The following is a 25168-nucleotide window of genomic DNA, read 5'->3' on the forward strand; positions in this document are numbered from 1 at the left end:
GACCACAGGAACATGCCACCACGTCTGGCTAATTTTTTGATTTGTAAAGTCAAGGTCTCGCTGGGTGGCCCAGGCTGGTCTCGAACTCCTGGGGTCAGGCAATCCTCCCACCTCAGCCTCCCAAAATGCTGGGATTACAGGCATAAGCCACTGTGCCCAGCTCCTTTATTTTTAAATAATGTCTTGGGGATGAGGCAGGTGTAATTCATTGTGTTAATCAGGCTCAATTATGAATTTTAAGAAATAACATTTAACCTAAAATCCTGTGACCAAAATGAGAGCATTCATATTTTTTGCATCAAGTTGGGAAAAGTTAAAATTGTTTGATGTCCTCAGTTACACAACTTAATCATGAAAGGAATAATAAATCTTGTTTTCCAAAATTACTCAGATAAGAATAAAAATCTTCAGAATTCCACAAGTATGAAGTTTAATGATAAATGTATAAATTTTACGACTGTTCTGAAAAACAAGAGTTGGTTGCATGCTCATATATATACACAAATTTATATATTTGAGACAAGGTCTCACTCTGTTTCTCAGGCCAGAGTGCAGTGGTGCAAACACGGCTCACTAGCAGCGTCAACCTCCTGGGCTCAAGCACCTCCTGCCTTAGCCCCCCAGGTAGCTGGATCACAGGCATGCGCCACCACACCCGGCTAATTTTTTTGTATTTTTTGTAGAGACAGGGTCTTGTCATGTCCAGGCTGGTCTTAAACTCCTGAGCTCAAGCAATCTTCCCATCTCAGCCTCCCCAAGTGCTGGGATTATAGGCATGAAACACTGCACCCAGCCGAATGTTAAAATATTTAAAGACAATGTAGCAACTATAGACATCTTAAGCTAACAGAATAAACTAAGATTAAATCTAAATTATGAGAAAATCAGTAAGTTTCAGCTCTTGGAAAATAATATGATGAGTATAATTTTACTTATATACCAAATAGTTATGTTAAGAATCCCATTCATTCACTCTAATGCTTTATTCATAAGAAAATAAATTCTTAACTATCTACTGTTAACCAGCTACTTTGTCAGGTACTTTCTGCACCACAGTCTGGGAGGGAAGATCTTACCTCCCTTGAACAAAAAAGAAAACTGAAGCCACTGTGAATTCTAGTTTTAAGACTTACTATTTTGAGTCTTGGGGAATTAATTTGTCTGAGCCTCAGTTTGTTCATTCATAAAATGGAGCCAATAATACCTGTCTTCTAGTATTGTTATGAATGTTAAAATGGCCCAAGTAAACTCTCAACAAAAAGTAGTTATTAAGTTGGGCATGATGGCAATGTGCCTGCAGTCCCAGCTACTTGGGAGGCTGAGGTGGGAGGACTGATTGAGCTCAGGAGGTCGAATCCAGCTTGCACAATATAGTGAGGCCCTCATCTCTTAAAAAAAAAAAAAAAAAAGTAGCTATTAATGGCCGGGCATGGTGGCTCACGCCTGTAATCCCAGCACTCTGGGAGGCCGCGGCGGGCCGATCACAAGGTCAGGAGATCGAGACCATCCTGGCTAACACGGTGAAACCCCATCTCTACTTAAAATACAAAAAAATTAGCCAGCTGTGGTGGTGGGCGCCTGTAGTCCCAGCTACTCAGGAGGCTGAGGCAGGAAAATGGCGTGAACCCGGGAAGCAGAGCTTGCAGTGAGCCGAGATCGCACCACTGTACTCCAGCCTGGGTGACAGAGCGAGACTCCGTCTCAAAAAAAAAAAAAAAAAAAAGTAAAGTAGCTATTAATATCATTGTAACTAGCAGCTAAAAACTTATAGGTAATAGGAGAGTCAAGATTCAAATTGACTCTTCACTTTAAAGCAGTGCTGCCCAATAGAACGTTCTAAATGACAGATGTCCTATATCTGAGCTGTCCAGTGTGGCAGCCACTAGCCATATGTGGTTACTGAGCATTTGAGGTGTGGCTAGTATAATTGAGGAGCTGGATTTCTAATTTTATTTAATTTTAATTAATTTAAAGATCCACATATGACTAGATGTTACTGTACCCAAAGCATAGTTCTAAAGCTTGTGGGTTCCTCCCCGCCCCCCATTAAGGCACACAGCTTCATTTAAGGTATGCAAAGTTCCTTTTCAGGCCTCCCCCCTTAAAGGGTACAATATAGATGGCAAATAGGTAGCTGTGGTATGTAGGTCTTTGTGTTTAGGTGTTTAGGCTTTTGAGTAGGAATACCATTATACCATGTATTCACCAATTCTGGTATTAATTGCTTGAAAATAGGTCTTTTTTTAAAAAAAAAACCTCTATAAATCTCATTGTATTTCTAGCTGTGGCAGATCTAAGATAAATTATTTCCTACTTTCTTTAATAATACAGATCATGTAAAATGACTGACAGGGCTCAAAACTCACTACCCCAAAATATAGGGGCATACTGACTCTTTTAAGCTGAAGGAAACTGAGAAAACTTGAAAAGCAGAAAGGTCACTCTCTGACCTTCTGCCTTTCTGCTCTGAAGCAGGCCACAATATAATTCTCTGACCTTCCCCTGAAGCAGGTGCTCTACCTATCCTTAGAAGAAAGAATCCAAATACACAGATACCAAGAAGAAGCTGAACAAACAGGCCTTGCTAAATTCCCCTCAGTGTATTAGCATCATATAATACCCCCCAACCTTTGTCCAATCGTACTTCTGTGACTGTCTGCTCTTCATCAAACCAAAGCATAAAAATACACAGATTTCCCTGTTCTTTTGGGTCTTCATTTCTGAAAGCTCTTGTGTCACACAGAACTTATATTAAATAAATGTGTATGCTTTTCTCTTGTTCATCTTTCTTTTGTTATGGGAATCTCAGCCATGAACCTTGCAATGGGGAAAGAAATATTTTCTCCCATTGGTGATCCAGGCATTTCTCATACATGTTATATAAATACAAAGTACTTTTAAACTTCTAGCCTAAGTACTTTACACTAATATGATAGATGAACTTTTGTGTAATGTATACATGAAAAGTGGGAGTAATATTTGTGTAAAATCATACATAAAAACGTACTGTGCAATCCTCTCAACCACTCTCAAGAACAGGAACAAAAAATGTGGGTTGTAAGAGCAAGCCCAACTGCTAAGAATAACAGAGAATGCAGTCTTTACAAAGTTTATCTTACAGTCATTGAAGTTTGATTCCATAAACATAAAAGCTCCCCTTCTACTATATCTTATCAGAAAGAACAGCCAAAAGTTGAATCCCTTCAAAAATTATAGAAAATCTAGTGAACTATAAACCCATAGGGAAACTGGTTACTGCATCACATGGTGTTTCTCAAATCTGAATTTTCTTAAAGAAAAAAAATGCTTAACAGGCCCAAGAATGTGTCTAAGTATCCCAGTTTCAGAAATACTGATTCATAAACTATGTCTTATTCTAAGAAAATATCTGTCAATAGTAGGCAATTACTACTGCAAAGATCTGGCTTTTAACTGGTAAAATATATGTATTTTGATTGTCATCTGAATGAACTCAAAACACTTAAGAATTTTTTTTTAAAGCCATAAACCCTGAGAATATATCTGAATGCAATCCTCAGACTCAAGTCTGAGAAGTGCTGCTATAGCAGAGATACCAGAAACAGTATTACTCTGGCAGGAAAACTGGTTACCAATCAGCTGTATTTCTAAGTAACCAACAATACTTATATTAGCCCCAATGGAACTTCACTCTTTTAATACACACTACATGGTTTAGATGTATCAACATAAAAACATCACATAAAAGCTTCATAGGGTTTCAGTGTCAGTTCCCTCATCTCAAATATTAAGAATATGTTATAATCATGTATTTGCTTATATATGCTTACCTTGCTCTTTGACATAGAAAGTGAAGATTCATCTTTATTTTGAGAAATATCTTCCTTCCCTCTTTCAAAACCTTAAAAAAAATAGTCAGTATATCAGTATTACTACTTTTGAACATGTATAATAAGTCATTCATTTTCAAGTATAGACTATATTTGATATAAATCAGTGCAGGAGGCCTGTAGATACAGCTTTAAACTATTAAAGATCTCTAAAGGGTCATATCTAGTATAATCCTTTAGAATTAATGCTTAGAAACAATGAAGTATTTCCCTGAACCCACCAACATCGTGAAATATTTCTTCTTTGCTCCTGCAGAACTTTGCATAAATTCAGCACTCACAGAGCTTTTATTCTAGTGAGCTGGTTTCCAGCAACGAATTCTAACTCATGGAACCAACCCAACATACTTTTCATACCTCTGGTCAAAATGGAAAACAATTTCAGACGAGGTGATGAAAGACTGGGGAAATAAATCTGGACTGACTTTTTAAAAATCTTATAATGTGCGTATGGTGAGAATTAGATGAAGATACATACAAAGCACTTAGCATAGTGTTTTTGCACATAGCATACATTCAATTAATGTTCACCTTTATTATCATCATTTTCTATTCTTATTCTAAAAGGATGAATCTAAAATACAAGAGTGCAGTGGCACAAACATGCATATACTCCTGCAATCATATAACACTTTAATATAGCACTATGCCTAAACCAATTAACAAATTACTATTATAAAGGTACAATTATATTGAGACTTGTGTGGCAGGTATAAAAGGAGCCGTATACATTTTAATTTTAATGAGGTTTTTCTACTTCTGAGGACAGGTACTATTAACTCTTCCCTATAATTATTTGTTCAGAGTCCAATAAAAGCCTATATTAAAAAATATGTATAATCATTCATAAAGCAGCATTTTTAAAAAAGTCAAGTAGTACCAGTGCCTAAAGTATTTTAAAAACACTTCTAGCACATCAAGGATAATACCATTGATTCTGTATTTGGTTTATTAATGTAACAGCTAAAAAAACTGTTCCATTTTCTCAATCCAGATATTTTACTGAAAATTTTATGATATAAAAAAGGGATCTTTTTTCCCTCTCTGGTAAGAAAAAAGATCACTCAATCTCAATACTAAAAATAAAATGTAAAAAAAATGAAACTTTCATAAATGCAACATGGATTTTAAATGAAACTAGTTAGTGATTTGGGGTAGTGGTCTCTTCCAACTATCCTCCCCACTCCTACAATGAGACAGAAACCTACATCCCTATTAGAATGGCTAAAATTAAAAGGACTAACACCATCCAGGTACAGGTGAAAACATGGAGCAACTGAAACTCTGTTCACTACTGGTGAGAACACAAAGTGGCATAACAACTTTGAAAAACTACTTGACTGTATCTATTAAAGTTAAATGTACACACATTCCAACACGGAGGAATTCTAATCCTAGATATACCCAACAGAAATGAGTGTGTACATCCATCAAGAGAGGCACAAGAATGTTCATAGAAGCTTTATTCATAATAGCCAAAATCTGGAACCACTTCAAATGGCTATTAAGAGTAAAATTAATGAATACATTATACTATGGTCACACAATGGAAAATTAGACAGCAACAAAAAATAACAACAAATATTGAGTGAGAGAAACCAACTCTCCCCATTAAAAAAAAGTACATACCATATGATTCTATTTACAAACAATCTATGGCGTTAGAGGTTGGAACAGTAGTTTACCTTTTGGAGGAAATACTGACTCGGAGGAGTGTGAGAGAGCCTTCTGCTATGGGAAGTGATTACACGTGTCTATACGTAACTAAAAATTCAAAAGCTGCACACTTAATTACATGTAAATTATACCTCAATAAAAATAATTTTAAAACACACCCTTTCCCTATTCTTCCATTTTATTGCGTTTCTCTTGCTTTGACATCCTATGCCACCTAGTCTATATCCCTTTAACTTTAACTTGTTCTGTATCTGGCTAATTCTGATTCATTTATCAGCAATAATGATATTTATATACTAATTAACACAATAATATTAATAAAAGCAATAATAAAGCAACCAATACCTATTTGTGAGAACCCGAGTGTAACACACTATGCTACAGGTTTTATTTTTTTCTAATCTTTAAAACAATGCCACACACACACAAAAATTAACCATATTTTACAGTTGAAAAAATTAAAGCTCACAGAAATTATGTTGACCAACATCAACAAGTGAGTATCAGAGCTGATTTAAACTTAGGTCTACATTTAAAACTCATGCTGTTTCTACAATGCCATGGTGCCTCTCAAGACGCAAGGCCACCCCTTCAGGGAGGCCTTGTTTTGACTTTGCAGGCATAGTTAGCTGTTTCTTTCTATGACACAAACAGCACTTCACACATACTTGTACTACAGTATTTACTGCAGTATACTCCAATTATCTTTATGCTCATGTTGACCGTGAGTTCCTGAAAAGGGTCTAATCTTTGTATATTCTCTGAAACTTAAAAATTTCATAAATTAATCAAAAATTTAATAGAAAGAACTCCATTTTTACTTCTAAAGGTTTTAGAAAATGTGAAATACAGCACATCTTCAGAAAAATGCCTAAAACATAAATGTATAACAGAGAGAATACTTACTTAACAACCACCCAAATCAAGAAATAGAGAATTGCTAACATTTCATAAGATTCCTCCTCAGTGCAATTCTTAATCACAATCCACCCTTTCTCTTCACAAGTAATTTGACTTGTTCAATAATTATTTACTAGCGTGTCACAGCAGGTACTTCATTCGTTTTCATTCCTGATTAGAATCCTACTGCATGACTATACCACCATTTATACATTCCACCATTATCAGACACTTGGATTGTTCCTAATTTTCCCCTTATGAACAATAGTGCTATGAATATTCTTGGAAATGTATCGTGGTAGACACCTGTAAGTTTCTCTAAGGTTTAAATCTAGAAGGAGGAATCCTGGGTCACAGAGCATGTGTAACTTAAACTTTATACCAAACTATGCAAAAGTTCTCTTTTCTCCATAACTGTAGTAACTTCAGTATTGAAAAACTTTAATATTTTTTGGCAGTCTGGTGGATGCACAGTAGTTTGTCAGTGAAGTTTTAGTTTGCGTGTCCCTGATTACTAATGGTGTTGAGAACTTTCTCATGTTAATTGGCTAATTTCCTCTTTGTGAAGAACGTCTTCACATCTTTTGTACATTAAAAAAAAAATCATCTATCTTTTCTTATTATATAAGAATTCTTGATATAGTCTAGATACCAGTCCTTTGCCAAATGTATTTGTTGCCAACATCTCCTTATTCTGTGGCTTTTTACAGGCTATATGGTTTCTTTTGGTGAAGAGCTTTGAATTTTCATGTAGTCAAATTTAGCAATCTCTTTCTTTAAAGGTTAATGCTTTTGGGTCTTAAGAAACTCTTCCCTAAATCTGCAGTCATAAAAATATTTTCTAATAATGTAGTTTCACTTTTTGCATCTACATCTACAATCCACCTGGAATTGACATTTGAGTACAGTGTGATATATGGGTACAATTTCACTTTCTTTGCATTTAGACACCAACTGACCTGCCACCGTTTATTGAAAAGAACTTCTTTTATCCATATGTGTCAAATGTTCACAAACGTGCAGGTCTGTTTCTGTGCACCCTATCTGTTCTATTCATCTAGCACTTAAAGTACAATATTGCCTAGAAATGGTGAATACAGGCATTCTCGCTTGTTTCTAATCTCAAAACTGTCAATATTTAACCATTAAATATAATGCTTAATGTAGATTTTTGATATATTTTTATGTGTATTTTTATATATTTGGATATAGATATTGATACATATATTAATATATATATTTAAGGAACAGGGTTTATTTTTCTGTTTGTTTTTTTTTTGTTTGTTTTCTTCGTTTTTTTTTTTTTTTTTTTTTTTGAGACAGGGTCTTGCTCTGTTGCCTAGGCTGGAGTGCAGTGGTGTGATCTCAGCTCACTGCAGCCTCGACCTCCTGTAACAGGCAATCCTTTAACCTCAGCCTCCTGAGTAGCTGAGACAAGAGACACATGTCACTAGGCCTGACTTTTTTTTTTTTTTTTTTGTAGAGATGAGGTCTCATCGTGTTGCCCAGGCTGGTCTTCAAATCCTGGGCTCAAGCAATCCTCCCACCTCAACCTCCCAAAGTGCTGGAATTACAGGTATAAGCCACCATGTACAGCTGGAACAAGTACTGATATAGATGTTTAAGGAAGTTCACTCCTTCTAGTTTTCTAAGAGTTAACAAAATGAAATTTGGATTTCATCAAAACTTTTCCCACATCTATTAAGATAACCATATTATTTTTTCTGCTTTTAATCTGTTAGTGTAGTGAACCACATTTATTTCTAATGTTAAGTCAATCCTGCTTTCTTAGATTTTCATCCAACTTAGTCATAACGCGTTGTCCTCTTTATAAAAAGATATTGCTACTACCATTAAGGAGTGTTGTAATCCATATTCATGACTGATTGGAAAAATTATAGGACAATCTCTTTCAGTTGAATTTCATGTCAAAGTTATACTAATACTAGTGTTCTTCCCACTCTCCACTTCCATCCTCTGAAAGCAGTTGTGCAAGACTGGAATTATTCTTTCATTTAATGGTTGGCAGAACTTGGTATCTACTTGAATCTGGAGCTTTCTAGTTTAATTTCTGTTTTTCTTTTTTTTCTTTCCCTTTTTTTTTTTTTTTTTGAGATGGAGTCTCACTCTGTCACCCAGGCTGCTGGAGTGCAGTGGCACGATCTAGGCTCACTGCAACCTCTGCCTCCCGGGTTCAAGTGATTCTCCTGCCTCAGCCTCCTGAGTAGCTGGGATTACAGATGCATGCCACCACGCCTGGCTAATTTTTGTATTTTTAGTAAAGACGGGGTTTCACCATGTTGGCCAGGCTGGTCTCGAACTCCTGACTTCAAGTGATCCACCCGCCTGGGCCTCCCAAAGTCCTGGGATTACTGGCATGAGCCACTGTGCCCAGCCTCTGATTTAATTTCTTAATAGTTATTAGGACTATTCAGATATTCTGTTTCTTTTAAAAACAATTTTAGTAAACTATGTTTACTAAGAATTTATTTCATTTGAACTTTTGAGTACATCAGCATACAAAAGTTCACAATATTCTCTTACATGTTGTAATACATGGCTCCAACTATAGTTGTATCTCTTTATTTTTGATACTGGCTAATTGTATCAGAGTTACAGTTTTAAAAAAACACCTTTTGTCTACTGATTTGCAGTGACACTCTTTTTCATAATCAATCATACCACAGGCTTGTCTATTAGTCTTTTTCCAAGAATTTTAGGCTTTATTGAAACTCTCTAGTGTGTGTATTTTCTGTTTCACTAATTCTTAGTCTTACATTTATTATAGTCTTTTTTTCTTTTTGGAGATTTTGCTCTTATTTTTTGAACTTAAGAAAGATACTTAGCTCATTAATTTTTATTCTCCCTTCTGTTTCTAAAATATGCACTTAAGGCTAAACATTTCCCCTTAATCACGATTTTAAAGCTATATTCCACAAATTTCGATATGTAATGCTTTCATAATTGTTCAAGTCAGTTATTTTTTCAATTCCTATTTTGATTTCTTCTTTGATCCATGAGGCATTTAGAAATATATTTCTGAATTTTAAACATAACAGAATTTTTATTGAACTTTTTGTTATAGATTTCTAACATAAAAAATAAGGTCAGATAATATGTTCTGAATACTTTTAATAATTTAAAATTTGTTGAAACTTACTTTATGGCACAGCATATGAGCAATTTTTATAGATATACCATATGTATAAGAAGGTATATTCTACAGTTGTTGGGTATAAAGTTCTATATTTGTCCATTAATACAAATTTCTTAGTAGAGAAGTTCTATTTTGATATGTATTTACTGATTTTTGTCCTTTTCTCCCTCAATTACAAAGAGAAGAATATAAGTACAGATTTATCTAGTTTCCATGTTGTTCTCTATAAAATTTCCTTATATATTTTGAGGGCATATAATGTACTCATGCTTTTTGCCTCAAAATTTATTCTGTCTGGTATCAATAGATACAGAAACTTTTCAGTAGTGTTTGCAGTGCTTTTTCTCCCTAGTCCTTCCTTACCCCAACTTTTCTTTATTCTTTATATGTAGATATGTCACTTGTAACAGCATGGTACTGGATTTTTTTTAATACTAATCTTTAGATCATTAGTACTCAATATAATTGCTGACTTACCTAGATTTATATTTGTCTTATTTTGGACTTTCTATTAGTTCCTCCCATACTCTATTGTCCTCTACTGTTTTGTCTTCTATTTATTATAAACTAGTCAAGATTAAAAAACATAAATTAATCATTGTGTTTAGTGGTTACACTCAGAAATTAAGATATGTATACTTAACTTTTCAAAGTTTAAAATTAATTATTAATTTACTTACCCTCCTTCTGGGAAATACAAAGGCCTTGGAAGAACTTATTTACCTCCCTTCTAGCTTATATACAATAACTGTCATATATTGCAAATCTCTCTCTCTTCTTAACTCCAAAAGACATTATTTGTATTTGCTTTAGAATCAGTGTGCATTAAATTTGCCCATATAGCCCTTGCTATTTGTTTATCCTTACAACTTAAGAATTTCCATCTGAAATCACTCTCCTTTTGCCTGAAGTACACCTGTAGCTTCTACTGTTTCAGTGAAGTCAAACAGGTGTGAGTTTAACTGCTGTTATTCTTGTGAAGGAAATCTGGGTGTTTTCACCCGCTGTCTTTGATGGTCTGTAGTTTCACTATGATGTGTTTAGGTTTAAGTTTCTTTTCAATTTGTTTTCTTGAGAATTTGTGGTTAGTATCTTTGATCAGTTCAGTTATAGCCATTATACTTAAAGACTGTTTTTATCCTATTTTCTCTATGTCCTTTATTTATGACCAAAAAAAGACAGCTTTTTTCCTTTTATTCTGCATGCCTCAACTTGTTTATTTTTCATCTTTTCCCTCCCTGCTGTATCCTGAATAATTCTTCTGACTTATCTTCCTCTTCACTAATTCTATCTTCATCTGTATGTCCAATCTGCTACTAGTATGTATACTGAGTTTTAAATTTTGGTTATGTTTAATTTCATTTCTAAAATTTATATCCTAATATTTCACAAATCTACAGGCTATTTTAAATAATTCCATTTTGAAAGTTTGCATTTATGTTTTTAAAAATCGTAAACAGAGCTTTAAAAACATTAGTTTGTATCTGATCACTCTAATATCCAAGAAGCCTTACTGGCCTCTTTCTACTGTCTGTTGTTTCAGTTACTTCTCATTCATGTCATATTTTCTTATATATCTGGCCATCTTTGACTTGTGTACTAACTGCTGACTTTGAAAAAATTATTTGTAATAATAATTAGAGACCTGGAATGAAAAACCCTGTCTCCAGAAAATTATATGATTTTCACTACTTTTTTTTTTTTTTTTTTTTTTTTTTTGAGACGGAGTTTCATTCTTTTTGCCCAGGCTGCAGTGCAATGGCACAATCTCAGCTCACCACAACCTCCGCCTCCCGGGTTCAAGCAATTAGCCTCCTGAGTAGCTGGGATTACAGGCGCACACCACCAAGTCCAGCTCATTTTGTATTTTTAGTAGAGACGGGGTTTCTCCATGTTGGTCAGGCTGGTCTCGAACTCTCGACCTCAGGTGATCTGCCCACCTCGGCTTCCCAATGTGCTGGGATTACAGGTGTGAGCCACCGTGCCAGGCCGATTTTCACTACTTTCTTAATAGCCTTTCTCCAAAGTATTCTGTCTCTTGTTTAACTTACATAAAGTAATAAGAGTATCTCTGGGGTACTTTATTGAAGCCAAATTCCTTCCAAATGGTCATTAAGTAGCTAAGTGAGGATTAGAAACCAGGTAGTCTTGCTCCATTTTCACTCTGCAACATACATCCAGGCTGACTTCCACATTTTCTGAGGTTATAGAACCTATAACATAGCACATATTCAGGTCAGATGAGGTGGCTCATGCCTGTAATCTCAACGCTTCGGGAGGCTGAAGCGGGCAGATCACCTGAAGTCAGGAGTTCGAGACCAGCCTGGCCAACATGGTGAAACCCCGTCTCTACTAAAAATACAAAAATTAGCCTGGTGTGGTAGCACATGCCTGTAATCCCAGCTACTTGGGAGGCTGAGGTGAGAGAATCACTTGAACCCAGGAGGCGGAGGTTGCTGTGAGCCAAGATGGTGCCTCTGTGCTCCAGTGTGGGCGACAGAGTGAGATTCCATCTCAAAACAAAAACAAACAAAAAAGCAGATATTCAGAATGATGACTATTTAGATGGACAGATGATAATCCTTTCAATCAATTAAGAAATAATAATGGATTCACCTCTTATAAATATAAATATTAGGCTGGGCATGATGGCTCATGCCTATAATCCCAGAACTTTGGGAAGCCGAGGCAGGCAGATCACTTGAGGCCAGGAATTTGAGACCAACCTGGCTAACATGGTGAAACCCTGTCTCTCCTAAAAATACAAAAATTAGCTGGGCGTGGTGACACATGCCTGTAGTCTCGGCTAGTTGGGAGGTGGAAGCAGGTGAATCCCTTGAACCCAGGAAGCGGAGGTTGCAGTGCGCCGAGATCACACCACTGCACTCCAGCCTGGGAGACAGAGCGAGACTCCATCTCAAAACAAAAACAAGAACAAAAACAAAGCGCATATATACATACATATATATATATATATAAAATATGAATACTTATAGTGTACCTACCTGTTACATAACACATTGCACTTAGGGATAAAAACATGAAAAGACATTGTTCCCTATCATTCCTTTCTTTTAAAAAGGCTATTGTCTAGAGAGAAGCCAGGTTTTCAAACAAAAATTATAATATAGTAAAATAACTGCTTATAATGAAGGCAGAGGGATACCTGAGAATAAGCTATGGGGTCAGACTATCTGTCAACCCTGGCGCCACCATTTACTAGCTGTATGACACTGGGCACGATACTTAACTTCCAATGGTTCAGTTTCTCTAATGGGGAAAGGCTTAAAAGTGATAAAGTACTTAAGACTGAAGCAAGAGAGTGCTATAATATTCTCTTCATAAGAAAAGAAAAAAACATACTAATGCATTTCAGAAATGCTTTTAGCCATCAAAGCAAATAAAAAAGAATTTCCTAAAGCTCAACCCCAAAACAAAAACTAATGACATTCAAACCCGGTTGAAAAAAGTCTGTCATATCTTTCTTCTAATCTTTTCATTTTGGAAGTAGTCACAGACTCATAATAATTCCAGTGAACATAATAACTCTTCCATCAAGTAATTATATAACCATGGTAAGTTCCTTAAATTCCAGGGACTTCAGTTTCCCATCTATAGTAAATTTTACATTAGACGATCTCTAGTGTAAGTACATAGGTTTACTTTCTCCTGCTAATGCAATGGAATATTATCCCTGAATAAATTAGCATTCTGCCCTTAACCTCTAATTTGTCCACAAAATGCAAGTACTATCATCACTGATAAGGTGTTATCTTTTTGATATACCTGGTTCATTAACATTGTGATATAATAAAGCAAATTTTATGTTGCTTCAGTCTTATTAAAATGAAATTACATAAATCTACAAATAAAGATTTTATAAGTACCTACAAAATAAATACAGAATTGCTACATTAACTATATTGAATACAGCCAAGAGCCAAGAAAAAAATCTGAGAAGTCAAAATATACAAAACAACTATGTACTAAAATGTACAATCTATAGATGTCTATAGATGCTTTCTTTGTTCAAAGTTTATTTACTCCAATTTGTAGGTACTGTTCTAGAGATTAGTAAAACGAGCATACCTAGAAGTAACAGCTGAGATCAAGAGATAGATAATCAGATATGAACTAAATAAAACAAACACATTGCATCATGGCATCACTATGGGTACAGGGTCAGGGGTGTCACATCCATGTTATAGCTAATCATAAAGAAAAAGGTTATGCTGTCATATTTATTAAGGCAGAAGTGGCTAAAAGAAAAAAATATTTTTTTAGGAAAATTAAAATTAAAAAAGGGTTATGCTCAAAGCAGTAAGAAAAAGTTATCTTTAAATATCACTAATGAAGAACAAATCTTTCCTTCTCCAATTCTGTCAGATAAAAGCAAATGCATCTAAAATAATTTTTTCAATACAACAATGAAGTATATCAGGAGACATTAGATGTACTTTTTACTTTTACCTTAAGTCACAACAAAAAGCCACTTCTTTGAAGTACTTAATTCCATTCTACTTCTTAGTTGATAAAAGCAGATATTTTATAGAGCTTTTTATCACAGCTGGTTGTATTAAGGAGATGATGGAATTATTCCTATGAATATGATTTTCTCTATTTCAAGAATTAGAAAACAAAGCAAACCATTTACTTTTCTATAAAAACAAATCCATCCAAGATGGCTTTTAATATTTCTTTGACAAGATAAACTGACAATTTTGCCTTTAATTGCCTAATTAAATAAGTACCAAACTTAAAAGCTAAGTTTTCTATTGTTCATCAAGGTCACATGATTATTCTGTAAAGCTAAGTGGACTTGTGGCATGAAGGTCAGCAAACAATATATAGTAGCAAGCTTGTTGGCTTAAAAAATGCAAACAAAGAGACAGAAACAAATACAGAAATGAAACTCATTTTAAAATAAAAAATAACATTAAAAAATCTCAGTATTTTGTATTTGCAAAGCCACTTCTGAATGACAAACGACTAAAATTTACACCATTTAAAACATAAGAAAGATGCATGAGAGTAACCATGCTACACTAAGAAGACTTAATATGGATTATGAGTGCTATTTAAAGCTTATACTACTTAGGGAGAGTTCAGGACTATGGTTTCCAATTCTTTTGTGAAACACTGTTAGAAAAGAATGAAATCAGTCAATTTATAATTTATTTAATTGCCCAGGTGAACACTTTCTATGAGGCGTTTCACTATCTCAGAAGAACACATATACCACTTATCAACATGAATATTCAGAAAGCCAAGAATAAAGGTTATTGTGAAAATAGGGAATTTAATTCAACAAAATCTAAGTGTCAGAAAAAATATATAAATACAAGTATCAGTTTCAGTCAATATTTCTTTGCCATCATTATTAAATAGTACTTTTATTTTAAAAGAAAATATAACCTTAAAAGAGTAGATATAATTAGTGTTTAAAAATCTGAAAGGAAAAGATTAAACATATTCAAATATTTGCCAAAATTTCAAACAATAAAAGATCAATTTATGTCTACATCTCATTGACCAATTGTTTAATGCCTAAATCATAGCTGTCAAATGCCTAATATAATAAATATAACCCTAAAAATATCATAAATTTTCATGATAAAAATTAAATCACACACAAATACATCTAACAAGAAGAAACTAAGGTATTTCAAAAACTATACTTGAGTAGAAAGCTTCACTTTAGTCAGAATTTAAGATAAATTTAAGAATTTAAGATAAAAAGATTAAGATAAAGTGGTAAGATTAAAGCTTACATTAAACATCAACTTTAATATAGTTACCATTCTGCAAAAAATGAACAAATATCAAGATTAATATCTGGGTTTCATTTGGTAAACCCTCAGAGCAATGTGTTTATATAATTTTGTGTTTATCTCAAGTCTAGAAGGGCTTTAATTTTATCAAAGGGTCATAATATTTCTATAATTAAAGCAAAAACTTATGCCGTAAGCACTCAAGATTCCTACTTTACTGAATCATTACTTCTGAAGTTTTAGCTGAAGAGACTCTAAGAGAAAATATGGAAAAGCCAAGCTATTTAGCAGCAGTTACTGAAACCTAAGCTTTCACTACAGAATTGTTTTGTTTAAATGAAAGCAGCTTTAAAATGTTAAAATGCCTGATTTATTTTAATTAAAAGTCTGCAAGAAATTAGGAATGCAAGATTAAACACACAAACCTGGCAATGAAGGAGAAAGTTCATTGTATCCTCCAAATGAAGCATTCCGAACAAGCTTTCGGCCATCAATCCGTGGAGGAAATAAAACAGGCGAAACCCCAGTACATGTAGAAAATCTACGTTGCTGTGAGCTCTCTTCTTTCATAGCTCAGAAGGTCTATTTAATGTATATGCTCACCCAGAGGCTAATTAGACCAATATGGCAAAGACAGGCTTTTCTCTCACATCCATCCAACTGTAGCAAAACCCACCAGCACAAACAAAGAACACACACATTTAACAGCAAAGGAGAAGGACCAAAGACTGTCAAATCAGCAATAAACAGATAGAGAAAGCCTGACAGAAAAAGCATTAAACCATGCTGCTGATTTTTTTAAAAAAGGAACTGATAAACACGAAAGGCTATTCTACTAATGGTTTACCTTTTTATCAAACCACCCTGCACTGAATTGCTGCTTTAGGAAAACAAAGCAAGATCAATACTTAGCAATTCAAGATGAATAAAGTCATTTTCTCTTCTCAGAAATGCAATCCTTTTATCATATCCATTATGTTTTTGTAGTATCCGGCCACACTTCCCACCTCTTCCGACTCCTTCCTTCCCAGCTTTTACTTACTTCAAAGATGGATATAAACATAATGCTTTTTATCTTCCCTGAAGCTTCTAGATTTATATCTAATCTACATCTTGCCTCAGCCATGATTAAAAATTCATAAGGAAAGATACTCTTTCAAGCACAACGTTGATGGATTCCAACAGTTAAAGCAGGGAATAAACATTTAAGTTTTGCCTCCAGCAGGGATATATGAGTCATTAAGACAGTGTTAGCACAAACCAATCAACAGAGGAGATTAAAACGACACCATAATACTGTATGCTCTAACATGTTCCTTGAAGCAAATATGAGCTGCTACTGTTCCTCTTAATTACATTTAAACTGTTCAAAATTTAATTTGAACAGTTTAATTATATTTAAACTGTTCACAATCTATCAATGAGTCTTTCCTGCTTAAAAAAAATTTTTTTAAAAGCAACTTTATTATCACAGTGATAAATGTACTATGTTTAAAACTAAGTGACTAGTATTGACTCCACGTCATTAAATCTAACAGGTACTTACCTATCCTTATGATACCATCTGTTTATACCTAATCTTTAAAATTCCAAAGAATTCTCTCCCAATTATACTAAAATCCATATACCTTAACCTACCTTAATTCAGATTTAAAAGCTCTAGTCAGTTGCTCTCTATATATGCTGTAGATTGATTTTTTTGGTTATAATTCTTTCTTTCAATCTGAAAATACACCCACTCAGCTGGACAATAACCAACTGGGTTAAAATTTATTAGTGGCTCATTTTTATAGGTATCTTACCATAAGATCTCAGTTTCCTTCCTTACTATGCATACACTTCAAGGCTGGTTCTCAATTCATGCACAACATCTCATATAATCTAAGACTTTGTTCTTACTAGAAAGGACACACGAAAAAACAAAACTCAATTTTTTTTGTTTTTTTGGGTTTTTTTGAGATGGAGTCTCACTGTCGCCCAAGTTAGAGTGCAGTGGCACAATCTCGGCTCGCTGCCACCTCCACCTCCCGGGTTCAAGTGATTCTCCTGCCTCAGCCTCCCAAGTAGCTGGAACTACAGGGACCTGCCACCATGCCTGGCTAATTTTTGTATTTTTAGTAGAGATGGGGTTTCGCCATGTTGGGCAGACTGGTCTCAAACTCCTGACCTCAGGTGATTCACCCACCTTGGTGTCCCAAAGTGCTAGGATTGTAGGTGTGAGCCACCACACCAGGCAAAACTCAGTTTCTTGTATGTGACATATTCTTTCTTGGGCAAAGGCATTTCAAAATCAATTAGTGGAGAATAAGTTTACCACTAATACCCATAATTGCAACAAGTTTGTGGGTTTTAGGGGTTGGTTTGGTTATTATTATTTTTTGCTTTTCTCCATATCATAAAATGTACATTATTATTAACTATAGACAACAAATAATTATAATTCATGTAATGGTGCTTGCCTTTAAAAGCATAAAGAACATCACAAACAGCATTATACTAGTATAATAGTTAAGTAGGATTTGAAATTAAACTGCATTCAAATCTCTGTTTTATCTTTCCTAGAAATACTTAAACAGTTTAATTTCTCTGAGTCTTTGTTTTCTCACCTATACAATGCTAATAGTAGTACTGATATTATAGGATTGTTATGAGGATTAAATTAGATAATACACAAAGTCTTAAAAGAGTCTAGGTTAAAATGGCAAAATGAAGTTACTGAACAGATGTGTTCCCTCCTAAAACTCAAGTAAAATCAAGAAAAGGGGTATTTTTAAAAAATAAACAAATATCTATATATATCCCAAAAGTACGTATCCAGGAGAGGATATATTAACAACATAAATTTGACACCGCAAAGCTTGAGATGAACAAGTAGTCATGGTCTTGCAGATCCAAGAAAGCCAAATCACAACCAGCAGTAGTAAAAACTGAGAGTCAACCCTATTTACACCAAAGAACCCTTTTGCACATAATTCACAGCACCAAGTTCCTCTGGATCATGAATCAGATAGGCTATTTACGTCAACAACAATACTGGAAGCAGGCCAAAAATATAACCAAAATCTTCAAAATACGAAAGAAAACAAGTTTCAATTTAGAATTCCATACCCAGCCAAACTATCAATTACATATTAGAGTAAAATAAAGATATCTTTAGACATGCAAGGTCTCAAAATTTTATTTTCTATGTACCTTTTAAAATAATTTACTACAGTAGCCCTTCTCAGCTGGGGTTCTGCAATAGAATTAAGCCTAATGTACTAAGGCATCCACTGTTCAAGATGAATTAAATTTATCTCCCATGCATCTATAATGTTTCCAACCATGCACTATATCTTTAAGAAACAGAGAAAATATTCCTATAGGGCTTACTTCTGTCATGAGACTCCAGTTAAGAAAGGCTGTACTGGAAGATAAAACTGTACCAAAATGGATAAATCAAGAATGCACGGGGTACAGAAACAGGACATCCAATATAAAAGAGGTGTTATTACCAAAAAGTCCCCCTGCGACTGCACCATCTTTTTTGACACATGTGCAAACTGCTTGGGTGAGCTTTGCCCAAGTTCTTTGTTGACACTGGCTTGTCTGTCTGACTGTATGCTGATAAAACTTCTTCTCTGTTCTTCCAAGCTGATGTTTGGATCAGCTGAGAATACTTCCAAAACAATGAAGCATTCTACTTTTTACCTAATCCTGGTTGAACATGGTGAGCTAAAAAGCAGAATATACCTCTCCTGGTCATATTCCTGCCAGGTATCCAGTAATTAAACCACAAGCAATAATGAATCCTGTGTTTCCCAAGACCCACTAATTATCTTGCCAAATGCTTTCTTCAGTTGTTAAACTCTCAAAGAAATCATAACCAAACTATGGCTCAGAGACTCTTGCTCAGTTTATCTTCCAGCAACGTTGCCCTTTCCTTACCCAACTAGGTTTGTGCTTGCTACTGTTAAGTAAGCAGGAGGCCAATGGCCTGAGGCTGTCTCTGTATTTTCAGTTCCTAATAATGAACTGCAAGCTAACTTTGGTATGTAAATGAACAGAACCTAACTTAGGAGTCTAATATTTGTAACAAATAGGCTGATCTCAGCCAATCACAAGCAGCTGAGCTTCAGACAATCACAGGCAACAAACTAATCAGATCATGTTCAAATAAGGCAGAAGCCCAGCTGTAGCCAATCATGCTACTTCTGTATTTCTGAGTTCTGTCTATAAATATTCACTGCTTATGTTTCAGAGTGGTGCTGTCTGGACCTCTTCTGGTTTTGAGTGTTGCCCAATCCATGAATCGTTCTCACTAAAATAAACTCTGTTAAATTTAATTTGTCTAAAGTTTTTCTTCAAACACACTCTAAATAAATAGTGTTTAAAGAAATAACCATAAATTGTCTAGATATGCATACATGATGGTAGCATTACTAGAAAAAAAGAAAAGGCACAAAAAAGTGAGGATTCTGGTTACCTGGAGCATGTAGAAGGCATGTAAAGGGGAAAGATAAGGATCAGGAGATATATATAAGAACTTCTAAAGTACTAGCAATGATCTCTTCTAAACCTGGTATGCTGGGTACATAAGTATTGGTTTTATTATTATTATATTAACTGTAAATGCATTTTATATACTCTTCAGACTGCATGAAACATTTCACAGTACACATACATGTAAATGTTTTTTTCTTAAAACAAAGTTCTCAGATTGTTGCTGGATACATAGAAAACATTTCATTGTAAGCTATTATTATGTCCAGGATCTTAACAGTTCAGAAAAGGCAGATAAGAAAAACAAAATATTACTAAATACCATAATAGCAGGATTTATTTTCCCTTCCCTGTTAGCCACCTGTTACCACTTTATCGTTCCTTCTATTCTTTGAGTAATCCTAACTCAAACCAGTCATCTGTATTCCTTCTCCCACAAGATGTAATCACTGGTGTTTAATTATTTAGAAATTCAAATAAGAAGGCCATCTTTCCTACTTCATCTGAATGGTGGTAAAATAAACGTGGTTTAGCCAAAGATATACCATAGTTACACCAACTTCATAAAGCTTCCATTAACATTCTTTATGTTAAAGGTTTTAAAATACTTGGTAAGCTCAAAATACCTGGGAAACTACTTGGCAAACTAAAAAAGTATTATTTCAAGAGAAGCAGTGGAAACAACATTATATGATAGAATATTTCTGGATCCTAAATCTGTTCAATTATTCTCTACAGCCTACCTTGCCTATACATCATAGACTTATGAGGATGAAATTATATATGTATATTCGCACATATGTGTATCTGTGTATTGCTTTGATCAATTTGATCATTTATGTTACATAAATGTAAAGTAGTAATAAAATAATAACATTACATTTCACATCTATAATTAAAAGAAAACCATTATATTACAATAATCTCAAGACAGGATGTAACTGCTATAGACTAATTTCACAAGGGAAACACAAATACTCTTTTCCTCAATAATTAAAAAAAAACTACTAAAAATTTTAATGGCAACTGTTCCTTCAAAACCAAAATCTAGATTACTCTAAAAAGCTAAAGATGTATTTTTAAAACATTATATATACCTTTGTGATTTCAATTTAATTTCAGAATTACTTATAATCACTACAGATTTTTTTAATTTTAAAGTAATACTAAGGACAAAAGAGCATCAACATTGCAAGATCATCATGATAGTTTTAAGTTATATGAGGCATTTATGTTAGAAACAGATTCTGGTCTATGGATAAACATATACTTATTTAAAAGTGTTTTTCAGGATACAAGTCACCACACATTGTTAAGTTGAAAAATCAATTTGGTGGGTCACAAACAGTGCTTCTAAAAATTAAATAGGTCAGGATAGAAAATATCAAAGTGCATCTTACTCTGACATTAAAGGGCAAGTTGTTTCATGTTGTTTTAGGCTTTTTACGTAATTATTTACTATGTTTTGGGTAGTGATATAAAATGTATTTCTTACAAGAGACTATGGTCCAAATTAGAAAACACTGATATAAATGATATCTTTCTTCTGAAATTCCTTAACATTAAAAAATAAATAATTATAAAATGTTATTACCACCTTGCCACTGAAGAGACCAGCTACATATATCATATATGGTCTAGTGGCTCTTTCCATTTGAAAATGGTAGACAAACAGAGGCAAATACCATAAAAGGTCATAAGAGTCTCTGGAATCTGCTGAATGCCCAGAGAAAATGCCCAGCCTACATTTCTTTCTATTGAGATAAAAGATTCAGACTGGGGAAGATAGCTCATTGGAAAATTAGAATTTTAATGAGTTGTCTGGACAAATTCCAGACCATCTCTATTTAAGAAAAAAAAAAATGAATGGCAAACATAGCAGATATTCTGAAATAACCTGATTAGTATTCAGAAAAACCCCTTTAAATTCTGTAAAATTCTATGTGCACACTCATAATAAAAAACATTGAATTACATTAGGATGAAAGCACTGTAAGAGGTACAGATTTTATCTTGAATCTCAAGATAATAAACCTAGGCTTTAAGAGATTTTAAAATCCTTAAAGCAGCAGGATGAGTTCGAGAAAGATCAAAACATTAAGAACAAAAATCAACCAACACGAATTTAAGAAAGTACGATGTCTAGACACATAGAGAACCACTACTCTATGAAATGAGTATCTGAAGACTGTAGTATACAAATTCAGCAGTAAGTTTCCTTATAGAACATGTGAGTCAAATAAGAATATAGTTGACACAATAGAGCAGCTCAGACTTAGTAAACAAGTCTATTCATAACATTAAAATTATCTATAAATCAAGATGCAGCACATAAACCAAAATGGGAGCACATAAATCAAGATGGGAGATAATGAACTTTCCTTTAAAATAGAAAACACAACGATAAGCCTCTCTGTCAATTTCTATCGTCTAATAGAGCAAAGTAGTTTCTTAGCTGTAGTTAGCAAAATCTTACTAATCTTACTAATAATTACATGGCTGAAAATTATACCAAGCAATCTTATTATCCTACATTTCCTCAGAAAACATTGCTGTAGATTCTCCATTATCAGCATTAAATATGTCTCAACATGAAAGCACATGTAAATACACACACAAAAATAAAAGGATAGCTTAAAACAATTTTAGATTAGATAGCATTCTTGTCCATGTACATGTATTCATCGCAAGAAGTATAAGACCGTACTTTCCTCTGGATAAAAAGTTCTTTATAATTTCATATATATAATTAAAATCATCCAATAAAAATTTAGTGAGCACCTACTATGTGTTGGGAACTATGTTAGGCACAGTTATGTTAGGCACCTTAGTTTCCACTCTTACTAAGCTTTCAATATGAATGAGTACATGTTCATTATATGTTGACTGAAACACAGAGACATTATTCCCACAAAGTATTAAATGTTATATGAAATGCTTAGGTTTCATATAACAACAATCTATTCATAGGTCTGTGAATAGACTATTCACAAAAATCTATTTAACTAAAAATGTACTAAACTAATAGTACTTATCCATGTAACCATCACAATACTACCTCATAATTAAATAATATAATTTTATAATTTTCATGAGTGTTTTTGTGTATGTTCTCAATAAATTCAAACAACAATGTGACATACAAAAGGAGTATTCTTGTTTTATGTATAACGTAATCTGGATGAGAGCACATATTCAAGGTCACACAGCAAATGAGCGACAGAGACAAGATTAGAATTCAGCCATGGGAATAGTGCTGTCTCTCTCGTTTCCCTAAGTCAGCCAACACAAATGCCAGCATCAAGCATTTTTTTGTAAGGTGAGACTCACAGACAAGGGTTGGTTTTTTTTTAAAAAAAAAAAAAAAAAAAGATGGTACCAGCTGTGACCTGGCTGTAGCCTTACTGATTCATGGTCTAGAAGGAGTCGTGCCTGCTCAGAAACTCACTTGGCAGAAACCATGCCCACTAGCACCCCTGGTAACAGGCCTGCTGACTTCCAACACAACTACAGCTCCTCAAACAGCCATGACCCAGCTCCAGCCCCACTCTAGACCTCAAAGACAATCCTGTCCGCTGAGTGACCTCTCTGGGGAACACAGTGGTAATACACCCAACCACATTCCTCTTAATGGACCTAACTTCTACAGAATTGACTTAGGCCCTTCTGAATGTGGCCCTATATCATGATTCCACCCCTGCTGAACTGCAGTTTAGAGATAGGCTTGTTTGACCGAGAACCAGGCAGGAACCATGTCCACCAATGCCCCAGGTAACAGGCTCACCAATAGCAGATCGGACAGAACCAGCTCCAGTCCCACTCAATCACAATGTCAGAGGTAGTACCATGGGTCCAGAAAAATGGCAAAAGGAGGTCTTTATCTGTTGAATTCAGTCTCTAAGGACTGGAGGAGGTATCTGCTCCTTCAAATGCAGACACTAACGTCAGTCTACATGAATCACAAAGAATCAGAAAAACAGGACATCACCAAAAGAGGCAAATAAAGCTCTGTAACCAATTCTAAATAAACATCATGAACTGCTTCACAAATAATTCAAAATGATTTTCTTAAAGAAGCTGAATGAGCTACAAGAGAATACAGATAGAAAATCTAACAAAATCAGGAAAACACTGTAAGACTATCTACAGCATTTTTCAATGGAAACCTTGCAGGCCAGAAGAGAGTAGAATGATATATTCAATGTACTGAAAGAAAATGTTGTCAGCCAAGAACACTTTAAAATGTGAAACTGTCCTTTAAGAATGAAAGGTAAAGACTTTCCTAGACAAACAAAAAATGAGGGGAGCTCATCCCCACTAGACCTGCCTTACAATAAGTGCCAAAGGTTCTTCAAGTTAAAATGAGAAGATGCTAAACAACAACATAAAAGCATATGAAAGTATAAATCTGAATGCTAACGGTAAACGTAAAGACAAACACAGAACATTATAATTCTGTAATGGTAGTAAATAAATCACTTTTATTACTAGTATATAAATTAGAAGACAGAAGTAGTCAGAATAACTATAAAGACATAAACTTATTGATAGGAACACAATATAGAAAGTAAAATGTGACATCAATTACATAAGTATGAGGTGGGGAGAGGTAAAATGTGGAGTATCTAAAGACAGCTGAAGTTTGTTATCAGCTTAAAATAGACTGCTATAACTATAAAATGTTTTATGTGAATACCACAATAATCACCCACAAAAAATGCACAATAGATTAAAAAGCTAAAGAGAAAAGAAAGCACACCACTGCCAAAAAAAGAAAAAACAAAAAAACAAAAAAAACAAAAAAACCCACAAAGAAAGAAAATGAGAGAAAGGAAGGAAGAAGAGAACTACAAAACACACAGAAATCAATGAACAATATGGCAAGAATAAGTTCTTACTTATTAATAATTATTTTAAAGTTAAATGGACTAAACTTCCTAATCAAAAGAAATAGAGTCACTGAATGAATAAAAAACAAGACCCAACTATATGCTGTTTACAAGGAAATCAATTTAGATTTTAAAATATGCCCTTCTGAAAGGGCAGTGGTGGAGAAAGATATTCTATGCAAAGAGTAGAAGAGGCTATATATGTATCAGGAAAAATGAACTATAAGTCAAAAACTGTCACAAGGGACAAAGGCCATTATAATAAAATGGCTAATTCAACAGGAAGACAGAACAACTACACATATATATGCACCCAACTTCAACGCACCTAAATATATAAAGCAAACATGGACAGATATGAAGAAAGAAATAGATAGCAATATGATAATTGCAATTCAATACCCCACCTTTTTTTAGTGGATA

The 25168-nt window shown here is 34.2% G+C and overlaps 1 protein-coding gene across 8 annotated transcripts in view; it reads right to left on the reverse strand.

Annotated features, from left to right (window-relative positions):
* OSBPL8 (oxysterol binding protein like 8) overlaps positions 1–25168 on the reverse strand; it is a 215296-nt gene that overhangs the window by 60853 nt on the left and 129275 nt on the right. For 7 of the 8 annotated variants that reach the window (XM_009248048.4, XM_009248045.4, XM_054526369.2 and 4 more), the window contains 1 exon segment: positions 3810–3880. In XM_009248048.4, the coding sequence (XP_009246323.1) occupies positions 3810–3880 (71 nt within the window). 8 annotated transcript variants of the gene reach the window in all.

Source organism: Pongo abelii, chromosome 10, assembly GCF_028885655.2.
Source record: "Pongo abelii isolate AG06213 chromosome 10, NHGRI_mPonAbe1-v2.0_pri, whole genome shotgun sequence".
Lineage (NCBI taxonomy): Eukaryota > Metazoa > Chordata > Mammalia > Primates > Hominidae > Pongo > Pongo abelii.